This window comes from Arachis hypogaea, chromosome 19 (genome assembly GCF_003086295.3).
Source record: "Arachis hypogaea cultivar Tifrunner chromosome 19, arahy.Tifrunner.gnm2.J5K5, whole genome shotgun sequence".
NCBI lineage: Eukaryota > Viridiplantae > Streptophyta > Magnoliopsida > Fabales > Fabaceae > Arachis > Arachis hypogaea.
The window spans coordinates 14,545,810-14,564,169 of NC_092054.1; the positions used below are offsets into that span (position 1 = coordinate 14,545,810).

The 18,360-nt window shown below is 28.8% G+C and overlaps 2 protein-coding genes across 2 annotated transcripts; one reads left to right on the top strand and one right to left on the bottom strand.

The window, feature by feature from the left end:
• Positions 1–1,507: 1,507 nt before the first annotated feature.
• Positions 1,508–4,163, top strand: LOC112779655 (probable glucan endo-1,3-beta-glucosidase A6). Its single transcript, XM_025823994.3, has 3 exons — positions 1,508–1,726; positions 1,820–3,109; positions 3,927–4,163. Exons 1-3 carry the CDS (start codon positions 1,666–1,668, stop codon positions 3,962–3,964), a joined length of 1,389 nt encoding a protein of 462 aa, XP_025679779.1. The 5' UTR covers positions 1,508–1,665; the 3' UTR covers positions 3,965–4,163.
• Positions 4,164–9,637: 5,474 nt separating this feature from the next.
• Positions 9,638–15,115, bottom strand: LOC112775347 (subtilisin-like protease SBT5.4). The gene is made up of 11 exons (XM_029295442.2): positions 15,005–15,115; positions 14,808–14,905; positions 14,040–14,201; positions 13,627–13,741; positions 13,121–13,236; positions 11,787–12,208; positions 11,596–11,693; positions 11,044–11,289; positions 10,849–10,963; positions 10,441–10,654; positions 9,638–10,350 (listed from the first exon to the last, which is right to left on the bottom strand). The coding sequence occupies exons 4-11, from the start codon at positions 13,701–13,703 to the stop codon at positions 9,797–9,799; spliced, it is 1,842 nt and encodes a 613-aa protein (XP_029151275.2). The 5' UTR covers positions 13,704–13,741; positions 14,040–14,201; positions 14,808–14,905; positions 15,005–15,115; the 3' UTR covers positions 9,638–9,796.
• Positions 15,116–18,360: the final 3,245 nt, after the last annotated feature.

An 18,360-nucleotide genomic window follows, 5' to 3' on the forward strand; every position in this document is an offset into this window, starting at 1 on the left:
CCCAGAACCATTACCCGAACCAATTACTAGAGAAAGACATTGGTTTGGTTATAGTTGGACCTGATTACCTTAGTTCCAGAATAAATTTAATTGGTTCGGTTCAGGTTTAGACAAGTAATCGAGTACCCATGCTCATCCCTACCACCAGGTCTTCTGAATTCACAGCATTCTCTAAACTATGGTCCTAATCAGCTTGCACCACCAGTCCAGCTTCTTTTGAGACAGTCTACAGCTACACCAAAAAACAATGAGGTTATCTCCAAAAAAACAGTGGCAGCAACAAGTGGAGGAACTTAATTACAAATAATAATAATAATAATAATAATAAGTGGAGGAATTTTCTCAATATTATTGAAGTTCATTCCAACATTAAATTTCAGGCCAACAAAACAGACTTAGTTAACTAGAATGGTTATACCATAAGATATCGCATTTAGTTATTTGTTTTTTATGCTGTTTTTGTTTTTTGGTTACTAATTCAGAATTTGAAAAACTAGTATCAAGTAAGGACATATTTTTCGAAAATTTTGCCTCACATAAATTGTGAGTTCTATTTTGAAAACTTTGTCTAACATAGTTTGTGAATTACCTTCTAAAAACTTTACCTCACATGATTTATGAGTTACACATTGAAAATCTTAGAATTGTAAAATGATAATATATCATTTTTGTGTAAATGTGCATTATTAATTTTCAATTTTCTTTAACATTAATTCTGTCAATCAATTATAAAAATCATGAAATGTACAAAATATACATAACTAAATACACAATATTTATTAATCCAGGACTATAGTTTATTACAATTTCATAATCTAATTTTTCACTGCATCTCCTAATTGTATGGATTACAAAATATTAAATTTACACCAACAAAAGCATACTAACATTATACAGTTGTAATTAGACTACATTCCTTTCCTATTACAATGCCTAGCAAAATCAACCTAAACAATTTTTAATTACTAAGAGCACCACTGTTCTTCTCATTGTTTTTGACCTCATCCATCTTCTTCTCTATCTTTGCAATTTTTTCTTCCATCTTTTTTGTTGGGTCTGCAACTCCATCTTGTGGCACTTCATCAATACAAAAAGAGGCAATGTACTCATCTAGTATTTGTAATGTCGTGTGTTGTTCTATATTAAAGAGTCTATTTAAGGTGTTTATCTGAGTGCAAGCGTAGTAATTAAATACTAATTGTACTATGGAGTCAACGTCAATACCGCATTCGTGCAGCATAGTGAGTCAACCACGTGCCTCTTCTTTCTCTGAGTCATCCATATCGACTCCTAACTCCTAAGAACTAAGATAATTTGATTTCTAGTAACACACCTTGCCTTCATTTCATTCTTTTATAATTGGAACATGGAAGCCTGCTTATGCTGTTATGAACCAATTATCAATCTATCATCATCATCATTGACTCAATCACAATCAGTAATCAATAGTCCATAGACCCTACACCACCTCCCAAAGGAATATTATATTCAAGATAGCAATTAGCACAAGTCAGTGGCGTTTACTGACTTATTGCCATTCTTATCCTCTTCCCACAACTCCAGAATTCAATTTAGCCTTCTTCACACCTTCCATCTCAATGTTACACACACAAATACAAAAACAATAATCATACATAAAATATACACATCATCAAGCTGAAACCGATGGCTACTATCATTACAGTTTCTCTATTAATTATCTCCCTTTCATTCTTCTCCATATCCAGTAAGCTACTCTAGTACTCTACTCCCTCTAAGTCCTATTAAATTATTAATCTGAAATTATTTTCCTTTTGGATCATTTTAATTTCTTTCACAGGTGCAAAAATCTCAGGTCAACCTGGAATCAACTACGGTCAATTGGGCAACAATCTTCCACCTCCAAAAACCTCAATAAACCTAATCAAATCCCTAAAAGCCAAACGCGTCAAAATCTATGATACGAATCCATTGATCCTAAAATCCCTAGAAAACACGAACCTCCAAGTCTCAATCATGGTGCCAAACGAACTCGTCTCAAAAATCTCAACAAACCAAACACTCTCAGACCAATGGGTCCAATCCAACGTCGCACCCTTCTACCACAAAACCCTAATCCGATACCTCCTCGTCGGAAACGAACTCATCAGCTCCACGTCACCTGACACGTGGCACCACATCGTTCCCGCGATGCAGAGGATCAAAACCTCCCTAACAACGTTCCGTTTGCACAAGGTGAAGGTTGGAACGCCCTGTGCCATGGACGTGCTGGAATCGTCGTTTCCACCTTCAAATGGCACATTCAGAAACGACATTGCGTTTCGCGTCATGAAGCCTATGCTGAAATTTTTATCCAAAACCAAATCGTTTTTCTTCTTGGATGTGTACCCGTTTTTCGCGTGGTCCTCGGACCCTAAAAACATTGACCTTAATTACGCGCTATTTGAGTCCAAGAACATAACGGTAACGGACTCGGGTACGGGTTTGGTTTACCATAATTTGTTTGATCAGATGGTGGACGCGGTTTATTTTGCAATGAACCGGATCGGGTATCCGGATATTCGGATCTTTATTGCTGAAACGGGTTGGCCCAACGGAGGAAACTTGGACCAAATTGGAGCGAATGTTCACAATGCTGCTACGTATAACCGGAATTTTGTGAAGAAAGTGACGAAAAAACCGACGGTTGGGACTCCGGCTCGACCGGGTTGGAGTCTTCCATCGTTTATATTTGCGTTGTTTAACGAGAATTTAAAACCAGGATTAGGCACAGAACGTCATTTTGGGTTATTGTATCCGAATGGATCTGGAATTTACGAAATTGACCTTTCTGGAAAGACGCCGGAGTCAGAATTTCCAGCGCTGCCGCCGGCGGAGGATTACAAAGGGAAGGCGTGGTGTGTGGTGGCGGAGGGAGCGAACGTGACCTTAGTAGCGGCGGCGCTATCATACGCTTGCTCCCAAGGGAACGGAACCTGTGATCCGATCCAACGTGGACAATTATGTTTTGAACCGAACAGTGTAGTTGGGCATGCTAACTATGCGTTTAGTTCTTATTGGGCACAGTTCAGGTCTATTGGTGGAACTTGTTATTTCAACGGTTTAGCTGAAGCTACCTCAAAGGATCCAAGTAAGCTTTTCATTTCATTCATTGTTTATTTTCTCCAAATTTTATCTCTTCTTGAAAGGAAATTAATTTGGTAAAAAATTCTTTTATTTAATGATTTTTCATTATTTCGTCTACCAAATTATCCCAACCAACTAGCTTCCCGCTTATTTTTTTCCCCTATTCTTGATATATTTCATGTTTGTTGAATCTATTATGGGGCACATAGAAAATTAGTTACTAATAAAAATAAATAGATTGTATTATAAGTTTATAACAGATTTTATTATTTTATTGTAAGAGAAAGTCTAGGGCCAGTATTTTTGTTGAAATCTGGCCAACACTTAACCATCAAAGAAAAAATGATTAATCATACACTATTAGATATCATCTTCACCATTGAAAATATTGATGATGACTAATTGATAGCTAAACATCACAAATTCTGCTGGTCCCTAGCACTTCTCTTATTGTAATATGTTTAAAAAAAATATAAAAATTTAATTTTTAATTAATCAATATTAATCAATTTTAAAATTTAGATTCATAATTTTAGATTCAAAATTTAAAATTTATATTTAGAATAAATGACATAATTTAAAAAAATTAATTAATATTCTAATAACTTGAAAAAATTGGTATAAATATATCATAACTAAATTTTAAGAGCACATAGTATTTTTTACACGGATTTACAATGAAGCTTATATTATTTTTGCGAAAACGTGGTACTCTCCCTCCACTTCTAAAAGTTGAAGTGAGAAGTTTGTTCATTAATATGGCCATTTGGGTTGACTCTTACTTTGTGTGCATTTGTTTGTCTGTTTGGTCATGTTTGAAGGTTATGGATCTTGCAAGTTTCCAAGTGTGATTCTTTGAAGAAGTGACGAGTCAATTAATGCCAATCAAATGAAAAATTGGCCATGAGAAAAAGATAAATAAAATAAAATACATTAGCAAATGATAGTATATGGAATCATGACCTATTTTCTGTTCCATTTATTGGAGCCTTATCTTTTGATATATGTATGTTTTTCTAAGCAAATTATATATTTTTCTAATAAAATTATTATATCAATGGGAGAGTAGTATCAATCTTATATGAGAATGAGATGCATATGGAATTTACTCCAAACTCCATAAAATCCACACCATAATATCAATTACTTTCTGTTGTTACTATTCTCAAGCTAATTTCATGGAGGAAAAAAAGATAAACGAAGCACTTCTAAGACATTTCAAAACTTCAATTTTTCTAGCATCATCACTTGAAATTTTAATTCGCAACCCTAACAACAATAAGAAATCTAGAATAGAAAACGATTTGGTTTCTTATAAAATATTCAAGGCATGCAACAACAACCTTCATTTATTGGCACCTGAACCTTTTGTTCAAGCTTCAATTTTTTGTCACTACTGAGACAGAGGAAGATGACGAAGGCAAAAAGAAGGAAGAGAAAAAATAAAGAAAATTTAGAGGAAATATGGATGCAAAAAAGAAATATGAGCAGCGAGAAGGGAAGGAGACGGTGGCCTCTGTTTTCTTTAAAGGTCAATAGACCTCTTACACATATATTGATATATAATCTTCTATGTTGAAATATTATTTTGGTTTCTCAAAAGTCCTTGTAGTATTTTAGTTAAATAACATTAGCGTAATGCACGAATATTCAAGAATAACAGAACAAGTATTGAGGTAATCCACACAAGGACGGTGTTGAGCTACACAGAATGGCGTGGTTGTGATCTTGGGGTAGGCTGAGAGCAGCACTGGAGATGCTAGGGGTTGATGGCTTTGTGGGTTGATTTTTATGTTTATTTTTTGCTTTTCTATGCTCCACTTTAACGTGTTGAACTTTCTTTGTTTCAAAAAAAAAAACATTAGCGTGTGTTTAGAAGGGATAATTAAAGGTGGAAAAGTAATTTTAGAGAGTATTTATATTGACAAAATAGTTTGGATATTTATTAGGAAGAATTTCAAAATTTAAAGGATTCCAGTGAAAAAGTTTAAATATTAAAGATGAATTATTTTAATTTCTCTAAAAGAGAAGGAATTTTAATTTATTTTTTTAACCTCAATTTAAAATGTATTTATATACATTAATAAATATTTATAATTGATTATGTCATAATCTCTATTGAACAATTTTATCTGTAATTTAGGAGTGTGTAGATAGATTATTTTTTTTTTATCCAAATCCGATTGTTCCCAAGATGAATTTGGGCCTATATATAAGATCCAAACTCTTTTGGGTAAAGGATCGGACTTATTTGTCGGAATAGTGAATCGTCCAATGTCCTCATCTAGATGGTAGTAGGAGATACATGCAAGGAACCCTGATATTTAAGTTAGCAAATATTTAAAGTATGCTTAAGTAAATTGAGATTGAAAAATATTTGAATTTGATGGTGTATTTACAGAGATACGTGATGACTTGACCATCACTCCTAAGTCTCTCAACTTTTAGTAGTGGACAGTTTCTTTGTTAGTATTTGGGAAGTAATCCCACGTTTTAGGTAATAGTTAAGTTGTGAATAGTATTTGAAGTAGTGTTCGATAAGATCTTACTTTTCATGCAAGTCGGATAGGGTATGGGTTATGACATCCATGTCCTGAGATCTGGTTAGATTTATTGGGCTTCTATGGATTCTTTGTGAAATTGGATTAGTTTATTTGGGTCATGGTATAATAGGTGCAATGATTTACTTCACGTGCGAGGTCTCTAGTTCAAATCCAGAATGGCTCAGCTGCGCCAGGGAAAAGAATGAACATTGACTCCTTCGTACATACTCCACTTGACTCGGGAGAATATAGCTCAATTGGTAGAGCTCCGTTCTTGAAATTGGATCATTATGATTATAGGTTGGATGTCTAATTATCTAAGCGGTAATGATAATTACTTGTACTTAAATTAGACTGTTCTTATTTTGTTTGTCGCTACTATGTAAATCGTTTTTTCTTTTTTTTTTTTTCTGTCTATTAAGATGTTTCAGTTGATCAAATTATCTTTTATCTACATGTAAATTCAGCAACAATTAAAAAAGTTGACCCACTTGAAGCATTTTTTTCTTACTATGCCCTCTCTCGTCTCTGGATGGGCAGGTATCCACCATAAGCCTTTCCTAATCGATCATAATATTTTATCGTTTCTGTTTTAAAAACACGATTCTTACCTTGATTATTCTGGATTGAACACGATCGACATGACATACAATTAGTGTAAATAATTTTGTGAATTTTATATAATTACGTAAAAAATATACCCATGCTTTTACATAGATGAATTGTGAATTTCTATGCGTGCACTGGTGCATAATCATGTCTATTATTCTACTGTAACTGCTATTGCAAATGGAGTTGGTATGATGAGGGATCCACGACCACTAGGGAAAGTTGAATAATCCAAAAAAAACTCATAGTGTACATGACAAATTTGAAGGTGAGTATCAGTCTATCAGATATTGTTAAAAAAGAAAAACATTTGATGAATATAAAAATATGTACTATATGAAATCGGATGCAGAGGAAAGGGATGGCTGTGGCAATTATGTACTATATGATAATATGAAAATTTATAGTTAAAAAAGAGGGGGAAAAAACAACAAAGAATTGAATATAAAAAAATATATATCAACTAAGTCAAATTATTGGAGAGAGATCTTCAGAGTTCAGACTAGTTAGGAGAGATTTCCTAATGTGCCATAGAATGATAATAATAATAATAAAAATAACAAGTAAAAAAAATATTACTAAACTCAACCATTATTCTCCAGTACTTGTGCCACAGAATCCACATAGTTGTTCCACAATTCTTGTATCACCTTTGATACAAAATCTGCGAGTTCCTCAATTAGTTCTGGCAAATTCTGCAAACCTTCTTCAATTGAAGTCTTCAATTTCTCTGCAACTTCCCCAATTGCTGACCCAGTAGCACTCATTGAACCTTTGATGCTTTCTTTAATAGCATCAAGGAGTGAAGACAAAAGCAAGCTTATTCCTTCAATTATAAGCTGAAACATAACATCCAAACACGCCCTTAACGCCTCGGCTACTAGTTGAAATCCTCCATGAATGGCCTCACTGGGTACTTTGATGGCTTGAATCAACAACACAATTGCGGAAGCAATGAAGGAGAAGATTAAGTGAGTTAACAAACTGCATAATGTTAATAGAGAAAATATAATTAGCCTTAGAAGAAGAACCAACATTTGAATTATTAAGAAGACTTGGCAAACAAGCAAAAAGGCAAAACTTTATGGCAGCATGAGGTTAGAATGTTATATCGAATTTGAATGTTTGAAAGTCAAATTTCTATGAATATTTTATTATGATAAGTAAATTATTAGGCTGCGTTTGATTTTGAGAATATGACTGAGAACAAAATACAAAGAATAAAAGTACAAAAATTAATATTTTTATATTTTATTTGGTAATAAATTAAATTTTTAAAATTTAATTTAATTTATTTTTTTTATTTAAAAAATATTTTAAAAAATATTATAATAAAAAATATAATTATAAAAATTAATAAAAATAATAAAAAAATAAAAAATAAATTATGATTCATATTAGCATCTCTTTATTTTTGTCTCGTTATTTCGTACCTATAAACAAATGCAGCCTTAAAAACAATTGTCCAGATAAAAAAGTTTCATGGTACAAGGTGATAGATTGTTTTATGAGTTACCAGTTACTATACGCCACCTTAGAAAAACTTGTAAGGATTGTTTATTTTTTCATATATGCTTTGATTTGAAGCAACGTTACTCCATATGTCGTGCTGTGTTAACATTTAGTTGCTTCTCAATAATGCTTTTAAACACTCATAATCATAACTGAATTAAAGACCTTTTAATGATTGAAAAAATAGTAGCGTGTACTTTTTCATTTTCAATCTTAATTAATTAAGTTTTATTATTAAAATATCATAAAATAATAAGCATATTAACCTTTTTATTAGTATTGAGTGAAAAATTAATAATAAGCTTTGATATATTAGAAGGATAATTAAATGAATGATGATATATGGACAACTCTTAAAATTGTTTATTATTTATAAGAGAAAATATAGGAAGCTAATGAAATATTTGTACAATGTGTACAATAGAGGTTTAGGGATGTCCGATTCAGTATTAGAGATATAACCATTAGTATTATCATGACATGGTATCAGAGTTCTAGATTCGAAAGGTTAAGAGTTTGATCTTTGGTAAATCCAAAATCGATGGTTATTCTGGATAGAATATGTGATATTCATTTTTTAACTCATATAGCCCATTATATACATTGTACAAATATTTCATTGGCTTTCTATAAATAGTGAAGCGGCACAATGTTAAACTTAAATTAGAAAATCTCTTTTAATTGAGTAAAATTGGTTCCTTCTTTGAAAAATAAATTAGATGGGTGCTTTCTATTTTGTCATTTTTTAAATTAAATACTGACAGTCATAGAGGAAGGAATTGCAGTTTGTAATGGTATCATAAAGGATCATGATGATAAATTTTTAGCATGTTTCAAATACTGTTAATTTGTGTTCTGCTAAATTTTTATTGCTGCGATTCATTTCAGATGTTACAAATTTACTGCTTAAAAAATTCATCATGAATTCACAAAAACACATGGTCATAATCTGCATTTAGGATGCCACTTTTTTTTAGTTTATCTTCTACTGTACTATTTCTTCTTATTTAGGCTTTGTTTGGATATAGAAAAAAAAATGGGAGGAAAGAAAATGAGTGGAAAGAAAATAGAAGGAAAATTAGAGTTATTTGTATGTTATTTGGATTAAGAGAAAATGGATGGAAAGAAAATAAGAGAAAATTTTCTTTTGTTTGGATAGAAAGAAAAGTGAGAAAAAAGAAAATCATAATAGTATAAAATTACATTAATACCCTTATATATATTATATGCAAATTATAAGTTATTAATGACAATGAGTAAATGTGTAATTTTATTCATATTGCCTCCATTTCTCTTCATTTTCTTCTCATTTGTGGAGAGAAAATAATTTAGTGGGTTCCACACTAATATTTTCTTTTCTCCCTATTTTCTCTTCTCATCCAAATAATAAAAAACTTGTTTTTCCATTCATTTTCTTTCCTCCCATTTTCTTTCTCTTCAAAATCCCTCGATCCAAACAATGTGTTAATGACAGATGTGATTGATACTTTTTTTTCTAGAATTGTGTTTGTATAGTTTTTTTGGGGTTTTAGTCCCATTTTTTATCTAAAAAAAAATTGTTGAACTTAAATTTTTGTCTTTTATTTAATGTATTTTAAATTTAACTATAAAATTCAATTTTTAAAATTTTAAACATTTCGTGAATGGCATTAAATTAAAGTATAAATTAATTCAATGCTTTGTCTTAAACGGCATTTACCTTAGCTTTGTATATTTAATAGAAAATTTACATAATTAATAGATTTTAACTAAATAAAGAATTAAATATAAAGCACTAATGAAACAAAATACTAAAAATATATTTATATTTTTTTATATAATCTATGTGCATTGACATTCAATAAAAGTGCAAACAGTAATTTATTGGGTGTCAGTCAAAATATATATTTATTATTTTTATTAGAACCCAATATAAAGCAAAAAATATTATTCAATGAGTGCACAACCCCTTATAGCAGGAGAATGAAATAATCTAGATTTATTAGTTAACCTTCAATAGCTAATGCAAACATGAATTAAACAAAGGTTCACTTAAGTGGATGCTTAATTACAATGGGACTCCTAACATGGTTCTTGCCATCGGTCCATTCCAAACTCGCAAATGTATACTCCAGAATTTGCTTTCTTAGAGGCCTTAAAGTGAATGTAACTGTGAACGTTTTCTTTTCACCTTTCCTCTTGAAACTTAGAATCTTGGGATCAACTGAAATATCAACTTGAGGAGGTGCTTTGACTCTCACTTTGTATGTCCTTGGGGACCCAACATTGGTAACCGTGCGAGTCACATTCCGAGAAGAACTTGCATTTGCAAAGTTAGTAACTGTGATAGATGGGTAGTTGAAATCTGCTGGGTCAAACTCCTTTGGACAAATGTATTTTTTGCCAATAAATTGTCTTATTTGCAAACTAGTGTAACCATGACCACACAAGAAGTTTACGTAATCAATGAAACTTAGGTCGTATATAAGTCCTGGGTAAGCTGCACGATTAGGAACAATGTGACCTGCACCGTAAGCAAATGGTGTTGCCTTTTTTGTTGCTGAGTCTAGCATTGGCCTTCCAGTGTTATCTGTTATTTTTGCTGTATATAAAAGATAGTAAATGTATCTTAATAATTAAAATGGTAAACGTTCAAATGTATGATCATTAATTAAGAAGAGTGGTTTGTTACCCGTGGTCATGATTGCCGACTTAATAGCTGCCGGACTCCAATGAGGATGAAGTGATTTGAGAAGCCCAACAACACCGGCAACGTGAGGACATGACATTGAAGTGCCTGACATGGTAACGAAAGGAGTTCTACGTTTATCAAATTCTTCTTCTGATGGAGGTACACCTTCACTGTAGGCGGCAATGATATCCACTCCTGGAGCAATAACGTCCGGCTGAAACAAAACAGAACAGAAAAGTATATATTAAATTAAGATGGAAATCAGTTAACTTCACGTAAAATTAATAGTTGAGAGTCGTTAAATAATTTGACAGATTTGACTAACATTTAACAGCTCTCAATTATTAACCTTACGTGAAGTTAACTGTAACATACTTCTAGTTATAACCAATTCTTCTTATAATAGACCTTAAGGATTGAAGGCTCTACGGGACTTGGCCCTCTTGATGAAAATGTAGCCACAAATGGAGCTGGTTTTACGCCCAATTGTGTTCCCACTCTAGAAATGGAAGCCACAGGGTACCTGCATAGTATATATATACATGATTAACTCTTGCCTTGACAAGTTGGTTAGAGTAAAGAGCGTGTAAGAAAGTTAATTACTTGGTTCGGTTAATGTAGGAAAAGATATATTGGCCATCATTAAAATGAACATGTGAGGAAGGAAGCAGATGAGGATCAGCTTCAACATCGTTTACTGAGTTATTATGATTAGCCAAAATCATTCCAGTAGCTCCTACACGAGCAGCTTCAATCCCTTTCGCAAGTCTGCTATTCCCACCACGAACACAAAACACTATTTTTCCCTTCGCCTTCTTAGGATCAAGACTTCCCTCTTGGCATTGACTCCTAAACATTTCACAAAAACGTCAACATTGTCACCACTCTTTGGATTCTATTTCTAATACAAAAATATAAAATAGGAAAAGTCTGGGACGAGCAACTTTATTAAATTTTGACCAGCATGTAACCAGCAAAGAAAAGTGAGTTATTAGATGAAATTTTACACCAATCTCACACCATTAAAATCATCATTGATGGCTACAAATCACAAAAGTTGCTGGCCCTAACACTCTTCTATAAAATATATAACGAATATTTTTGACCAATTTTTGATTAATCGGAATCGATCCTAATATTGAGTGGTATTCTTACGCATATAGTTCGGTTGCAACGGCAAGTTTAGCATCGGCGGCACTGATCAATGGAGAAAACTTAGTATATGGTAAAGCAGACTCGGAAAGGCTTGCTCCCTAAATAGAAAATTGACGAGTTATAATGATTTAGTAAAATTACAAAGACGAACAAAATAATTAACTTTTTTTTAAGAAAAGAAAAAGAAATACCTTGCGGATTCTCTTATTACCAAGAATGATATGATTATTAAAGGCTCTATCAAGAGTGCTTGCAGCAACAGTGAAGATCCAGGGCTCAAAGTTGCTGACAGTAGAAGGAGAAGGTCCATTGTTTCCAGCAGAAGCGATAACAGGAATAGCATGCTGCGCAGCTGCATGAAAAGAGCCAATGGAAATGGCACTCTCATTGAACTCAGAGGGAATATCAGAACCCACTGATAGTGAAATTACATCAACGCCATCACTTATGGCAGCTTCAAAAGCAGCCAAAATGTCCGCATCAAAACAACCTCCACTACCTTCCGTTGGTGGCCAACAAACCTTATATGATGCAACACGTGCTTTCGGAGATCCACCACTTGCTGTTCCATTTCCATTTCCAAATACGTTCGCCCCATGAACAAAGCTACCTCCTGTAGTACCACAAATATTTTTTTAACCAAGTTGAATAATAAAGTTTGGTGAGCCGGCCGTGAGTGAGAGTGATCGGAGGAATAATAGTAGAAGAATGTTAGAAGACTATCAAAATTTATTATTTTTAATTATCATTTAACCCCGTGCAATATTTAAAAGTATGAGATAAAATATGTTGAAGGATATTAAACTTAAAAAATTATAATAAAAGAATTGAGTTGATAACTAAATGATGGCCAAAAATAATAAATTTTAATGGCAGTATCATTTCTGATAATAGTAACATTACTTATTACTGTGATAACTAATAATAATTAACTAAAATATTTCATTCAAGGAATGAGGTTGAGAAAGGTGTATACTTAGTTTGGTTTTTAACAAGTAAAATTTGATTAACATGGATGCTTCAAGTAATTTATTTAGGATAATTATTATTTCTATTTATAAAAATTTAGACTATTTATAAATTTATTTATAAATGAATAAAATTAATTTTGTATTCATAAAAAATAAATAAATAATTATTTCTACTTTTCAAAATTTAGAATACTAATAAATCTGTTCATAAAAAATATTAGTGTTTGAGAATTTTTGTTATATGAAAATTATTCTTTATAAGTATAAATCTATTTATTCTATAAATATTTTTGTTAACATTTTAAAATTTTAAAAATAAAGATAATAGTTTATTTTTTATTGAGAGATTAAATTAAGTCTCATGTATTCGGTATAATATGAACTAGTTACATATATAAATATTTTAGTTTATTAATTAAATTCATCACTGAATAAAATACATTTAAAATTTAAAGACGAAAATAGCTATCTTGTGAAAAATTAAAAGACACAATTAGGTATTATCTCAAAATTATTTACTATATAAATTACATTTTAGAGAATAATTTTAGCACCTGCAGTAGATAGCGTGTGTGTTCCATGACCTTCATAGTCACGTGTAGTATTGAAGGGGGTTTGGCCAAGAGCTGCGATGTAGCCTTTGTTAAAATATCTTGCTCCAATGAGTTTCCTTTATAGTTTATACAGTGAAAAAATAAAAATCATGAGCAACAAAAATTATGAATTAAAGCAGTTTCTCATTGATAGAAATTATTTGACTCAATTTAAGAGATTAATTTTGTTTATATTTAATATTGATAGAAATTATTTTGGCATATCATAATTTAAACAAACTAAAAAAGCAATAACCCATTTTTTAGTTACTCCAAAAATCTTTATAATTTTATAATAAAGTTTCTAAAGTTTAAAAATGTGTGTAAATTATTTTTAATACAAGAATTATTTAAAAATTTTAATTATAAATCCCAATTGACTAATAAATAATAATTAAAATATTAAATAATTATTAAATACTGTTTTCAATATTTTGTGTAATCAGCATGAGCAAGAAAGAACAAACCTGTTACAGTGAAATTTAAATAAATTCTTCTCATCAACTTGACAAATTCCACGCCATCTTTTTGGAATTGGCCCCATCCCTTCATCACTAAAACTCTTTGATTCAGGCCAAACACCTATCAAATCAAAATACCAACATATAAAAGAGATTAAAATATATTTGGAGCGAGTCCTCTTAACTATTACAACCTTTTAGCTTATTATTTTTGGCATGTTTTTCTTTGCTTTTTTTTTTTCACATCTCACATATATTTGCACTTGTTTGCCTTTTACCAATCAAGTATCGTAATATTAAAAGAAACCCTTTTTTTTTTTCAAATCACTTAAATTAACAAAATGTGTTAAAAAATGATTTGTAAACAATTCTAAAAAACATGTTAAAAACATATATTTCTATGCATCATTTATCATTACCAGTGTCCAAATTTGCAATAATTACATCTTGACCCAAGGACTCCTTCCATATAGATGGTTTTCCAATTGCACCATTTGTCTCTAATCCAAGAAAACTCCATGAATATGTTGTGTGCAGTTGTCTTGGTTTATTCGGAAAAACTGATAATACTTCTGGATGTTCTGTACTCCAAATGAAAAGTGTTAGAAATATTAATTATTTGACATGACTTCTAAAGAGAAAATTATTTGATTTCTTTAGAATCCTCTCACTTAATTTTTAATTATACAGAAATTAATATTATTGAATATTTTGTTGGTGTGAGTTTCTAAAAAAATTCATTTTTTCAATTATTTTTTAAAAGATCTTTTAAAAAAATAAAAGTAATTTTATATTTCAATATCTCATGTAAAAAAATTATTTTATTTATAAATTATGTTTGGATACAATAATATAAAAAAAATTTTTGTTTATTTATTACATAAAAAATCTTAAAAAACTTTTTTTAAAAAAATATAAATTATAATTTTTTATTTTTTATTTTTCTGATACTTTTATTTTTACTACTAAAAATCTACCAAATACATTTAAAAAAATATATATTTTTCTATAAACTTAATGACACTCGAACAAACCGTTGGTTTACTAGTTTTTACATATTATGATAAAAAAAATTAGTTTTTTATTTATTGATAATATAAAAGAATTTTAAACAGACAATTAATAATATATTACACATTGATAGATAGGAAATCAATTTTGAAATAAACATATATGTAATTATGTACTTGCAATCTTGGCTGCTTCTTCCTCATCCAATACTGCAGCAAAACCATTGATGTATTTATTATAAGAGTAAAAGATTGCTTCTTTGGCCTTCTCAACGCTGTGTCACAAAATACATTCCATTGTTAATTTAGTTCATAATGCATTTTGCACTTGCAAATTTCATAAATTAGTTAGGATTCAATTAATTTCATCATACCTTCCAACATATGGTCCAAGTAAATTATGGTGAGAGTTTGTGACATATTCAGCATCAGCTAATGTAGGATTTTGACCAAATGAATGAGATCCCAGATACACAATATAGGACTGTCAAAATAATACATGAATGGTAATTAGGCTTGGCTATAATTTAAAGTAATATAAAAGTTAAAATTGAGAAATGATAATACAATAGTATAGTAATAAACTAATGTGTCTATTAATTCATACAATAAAAAAATAATTTTGTTTTATTTTACATTCTTTTCAGTAATATTATTTTGATACTAATATTTTCTTAATAATTAATATGTATTCTTTTTTCTAATTAAAAGTAATTTAAATATATAATTAATTAATAATAATTGAATTTCTGTCCAAGTACCAAGAGTGTTTGTTGTATAAATATTATATTGCAAAAAAATATTAGGAGAAAAAATTTATTATAATTTAGTGCTTATAAAATTGAAGATAGTCATAATAACAAAAAGATAAATAAAATAAAATTATGTCAGTCATCATTAGTTTGGTTAAATAAAATAAAATAATATTATGTGAGTCATTAGTTTTTCTTTCTGTTTTGTTTTTTTCCCTCTTGAAATGTCATATCTCAACACATCCAAATGTAGAGTAAGTACAGAGATAATATAAACTAATGATTAAGGGACTAAAACAGCAAAATGTTAAGAACCAAGATAAGAAGAAAATTTTATAAAGACCAAAATTAACAATTATGAATTTCAAAGTCAAGATAAAAAAACACCTATTTAAAAACACAATAATAAAAAAATCATCAATGTTATATAAATCCTAAAATATTGTAACAATTATAGGCGAATTCGAAAACTTGCTTGTTTGATTGCTTGAGTGCTTTGGTGTAGCATAAAGCAAAGGAGAAGTGAGAGCATCACATGACACGTTGATGAAGCCATTATTTTTCTAATGAATTGTTTCTTTTTTGTTACAAAATATATTTCAGAGAAGTGCTATATATATGTGTTCAATATGACTTTTGTTTGGAAAATCAATTGAGATTTGAATTACATTTTTTTTTTCTAATATATAAAGGAATTTATTGAATTACCATGTATAAAAAAAGATGTTTTTGGTAAAACATAATGACAGAAGATATTGTCAATAATAAGAAAATTAATTTTCTTTAATTCCATTAAACAACTGATCCTATTTTTATTGCAATTTTATTTGTTTATTCACAAACAAACAACCCATATATGGAAGCGAATATCTGATTTGTTTCAAAAACTGACAGTGACACACATATATATCAAAATTATTCATGTATGTCTTAAAAAATAGAGAATACAATATTTGAAAATGAGAAAGTACAATTTTTTTTATTTTTTATATATTACTTCCTCTATTTTAAAACAAGGGTCGCTGTTACTTTTTCGGTTCATTAAAATGTTAATGTATCTAGACAATAAATTTATCTAGATATATTAATTTTTCAATAAATCTAAAAATAAAAGAGACACTTATTTTAAAACGAAGGAGCATAATAAAATAAAATTAATTATTAACCCACAAAAAATAAATATATACATATTCTATTTGAAGATAATTAATATATCTCATTATTTTTAAGATTTAATTAATTTATGTTCTAAGAATATATGTTAAAATTATAAATTAAATTTTTTTATTAAAAATTTAAATTTTTAATATATTATTTTATATTTGTTAAAAAATATTTAAAATTTTTTATTAATAATAGTCATAAGAGCATATATTAATTAAATTTTTATTTTTATTTTCTTGGCATAAAACAGGAGAAATATTTACCTAACTCATAATACATTTAATATATATTCTAAAAAATTTTTATTTACGTTTTAGTTACAAGTTACCGCTTTTTAATTTTAGTATTGTATTTCCAGTAGTGTTTTTTAGCAAGGTGAAATTTTGATTTTTTTTTTTTTGTAAAAATCACAAATCTAATCAGATTTGTAACTTTCAATTTGTTTTTCTTTTTCAAAACATATAAATCTGATAATTAGATTTATTTTTTATATTTTATTATTAATTTTTTTATAAATATATAAATCAAATTCTTTAATTTATTTTACGATAAAAAATTATTTTAACATAAATTAAACTCTTTAATTTATTTGTGTTATTTTTTTAGTTTATATCACTAAAAATATGAATTTCAAATTTTTATTCAAATACTATCTCATATATTTTAAAATTCTAATTTGACAATTTAAATTAGAAAAAATACACCTCTATATTAAATTAACACACATTACTTTTTCCAGAACAAAAAAGAACAAAAAATAACACAGCACGTTGGTCAATTAGTAAAAAACAGCCTTTAGTTACGTGTTACATTGATTGAATATATAGAAAAAATAATTTATCCACTAATTTTCAAGAGAGTATCAATAATATATTAATATTCTTTTCCACGATAACTAGAGTACATTTCTAGAATAGATGCCCGTCTAGCTCAGACAGGACAAACCATGAAAGCTATTATTGATAGCTCCAGTGATGACATGTTAGAATGTTCCAATTGTAATAATTCATTTATTAATTAATAGTTCGATCGGTTTAGTTGTAATTTAATTAAAATTATTAAATTATAATAAAATTACGAATAAACGTACAAAATTATAATTATATTTTAATATAAAACTTAAAAATATACAAATTAAAAATATCATAATAATCAATATTTTATAATTTCAACTATAAATAATAAAAAAAATATCTAAAATTTTATATATTTTATTTGAATATAAAATTTTATATCTTAACTAAACTCTAAATAAATAATTTATTTTGTTAATTTTTATTCTCTTGATACTATAAAACATAAAAAATACTTGTATAACCCTAATGCATTTAATGCGTATTTTAAAATTTTATTTTTATCCACATTTTAATTATATATTGAATTAGTTAAATATTTAACAACTATACTAGCTGTGTATAAAAAATCAACACATATAAATATATATTTTTAAATATAAAATATAAATTAAAAATAAATTAAACAATATATATATTCATATATAAATACACTATGATAGATTTTTAGTATGCACAAATATTTAATTATTTCATGAGTTAAAAACTTACAAAATAGATTTATTATGCAATAATATTTCAAAAATATAGACACCAAACAAATATATAAAAAAAACTTTTGTCTAATTCAAAATAATACCGGAATAATTACCTATATGTATACCTTTTATATTCTTTCCTATCATAGCTAGAGTACATCTTATGACTCAACAACAACAAAGAAAATATATATTTGTTTTTACTGGTCTTCAACATTTTGTGATAGATATGAACTTAGTAGGAAAAAAATTCACATAAAAA

Excerpts from the sequence above, each read along its gene's own strand:
- LOC112779655 (XM_025823994.3), top strand. The coding sequence starts at position 1,666 with ATGGCTACTATCATTACAGTTTCTCTATTAATTATCTCCCTTTCATTC. Across the intron at positions 1,727-1,819 it reads TTCATTCTTCTCCATATCCA|GTGCAAAAATCTCAGGTCAA; the intron begins GTAAGCTACTCT and ends TTTCTTTCACAG. Across the intron at positions 3,110-3,926 it reads AGCTACCTCAAAGGATCCAA|GTTATGGATCTTGCAAGTTT; the intron begins GTAAGCTTTTCA and ends TCATGTTTGAAG.
- LOC112775347 (XM_029295442.2), bottom strand. The coding sequence starts at position 13,703 with ATGGGGCCAATTCCAAAAAGATGGCGTGGAATTTGTCAAGTTGATGAG. Across the intron at positions 13,237-13,626 it reads TTTAAATTTCACTGTAACAG|GAAACTCATTGGAGCAAGAT; the intron begins GTTTGTTCTTTC and ends TAAACTATAAAG. Across the intron at positions 11,694-11,786 it reads GTAATAAGAGAATCCGCAAG|GGAGCAAGCCTTTCCGAGTC; the intron begins GTATTTCTTTTT and ends TTTTCTATTTAG.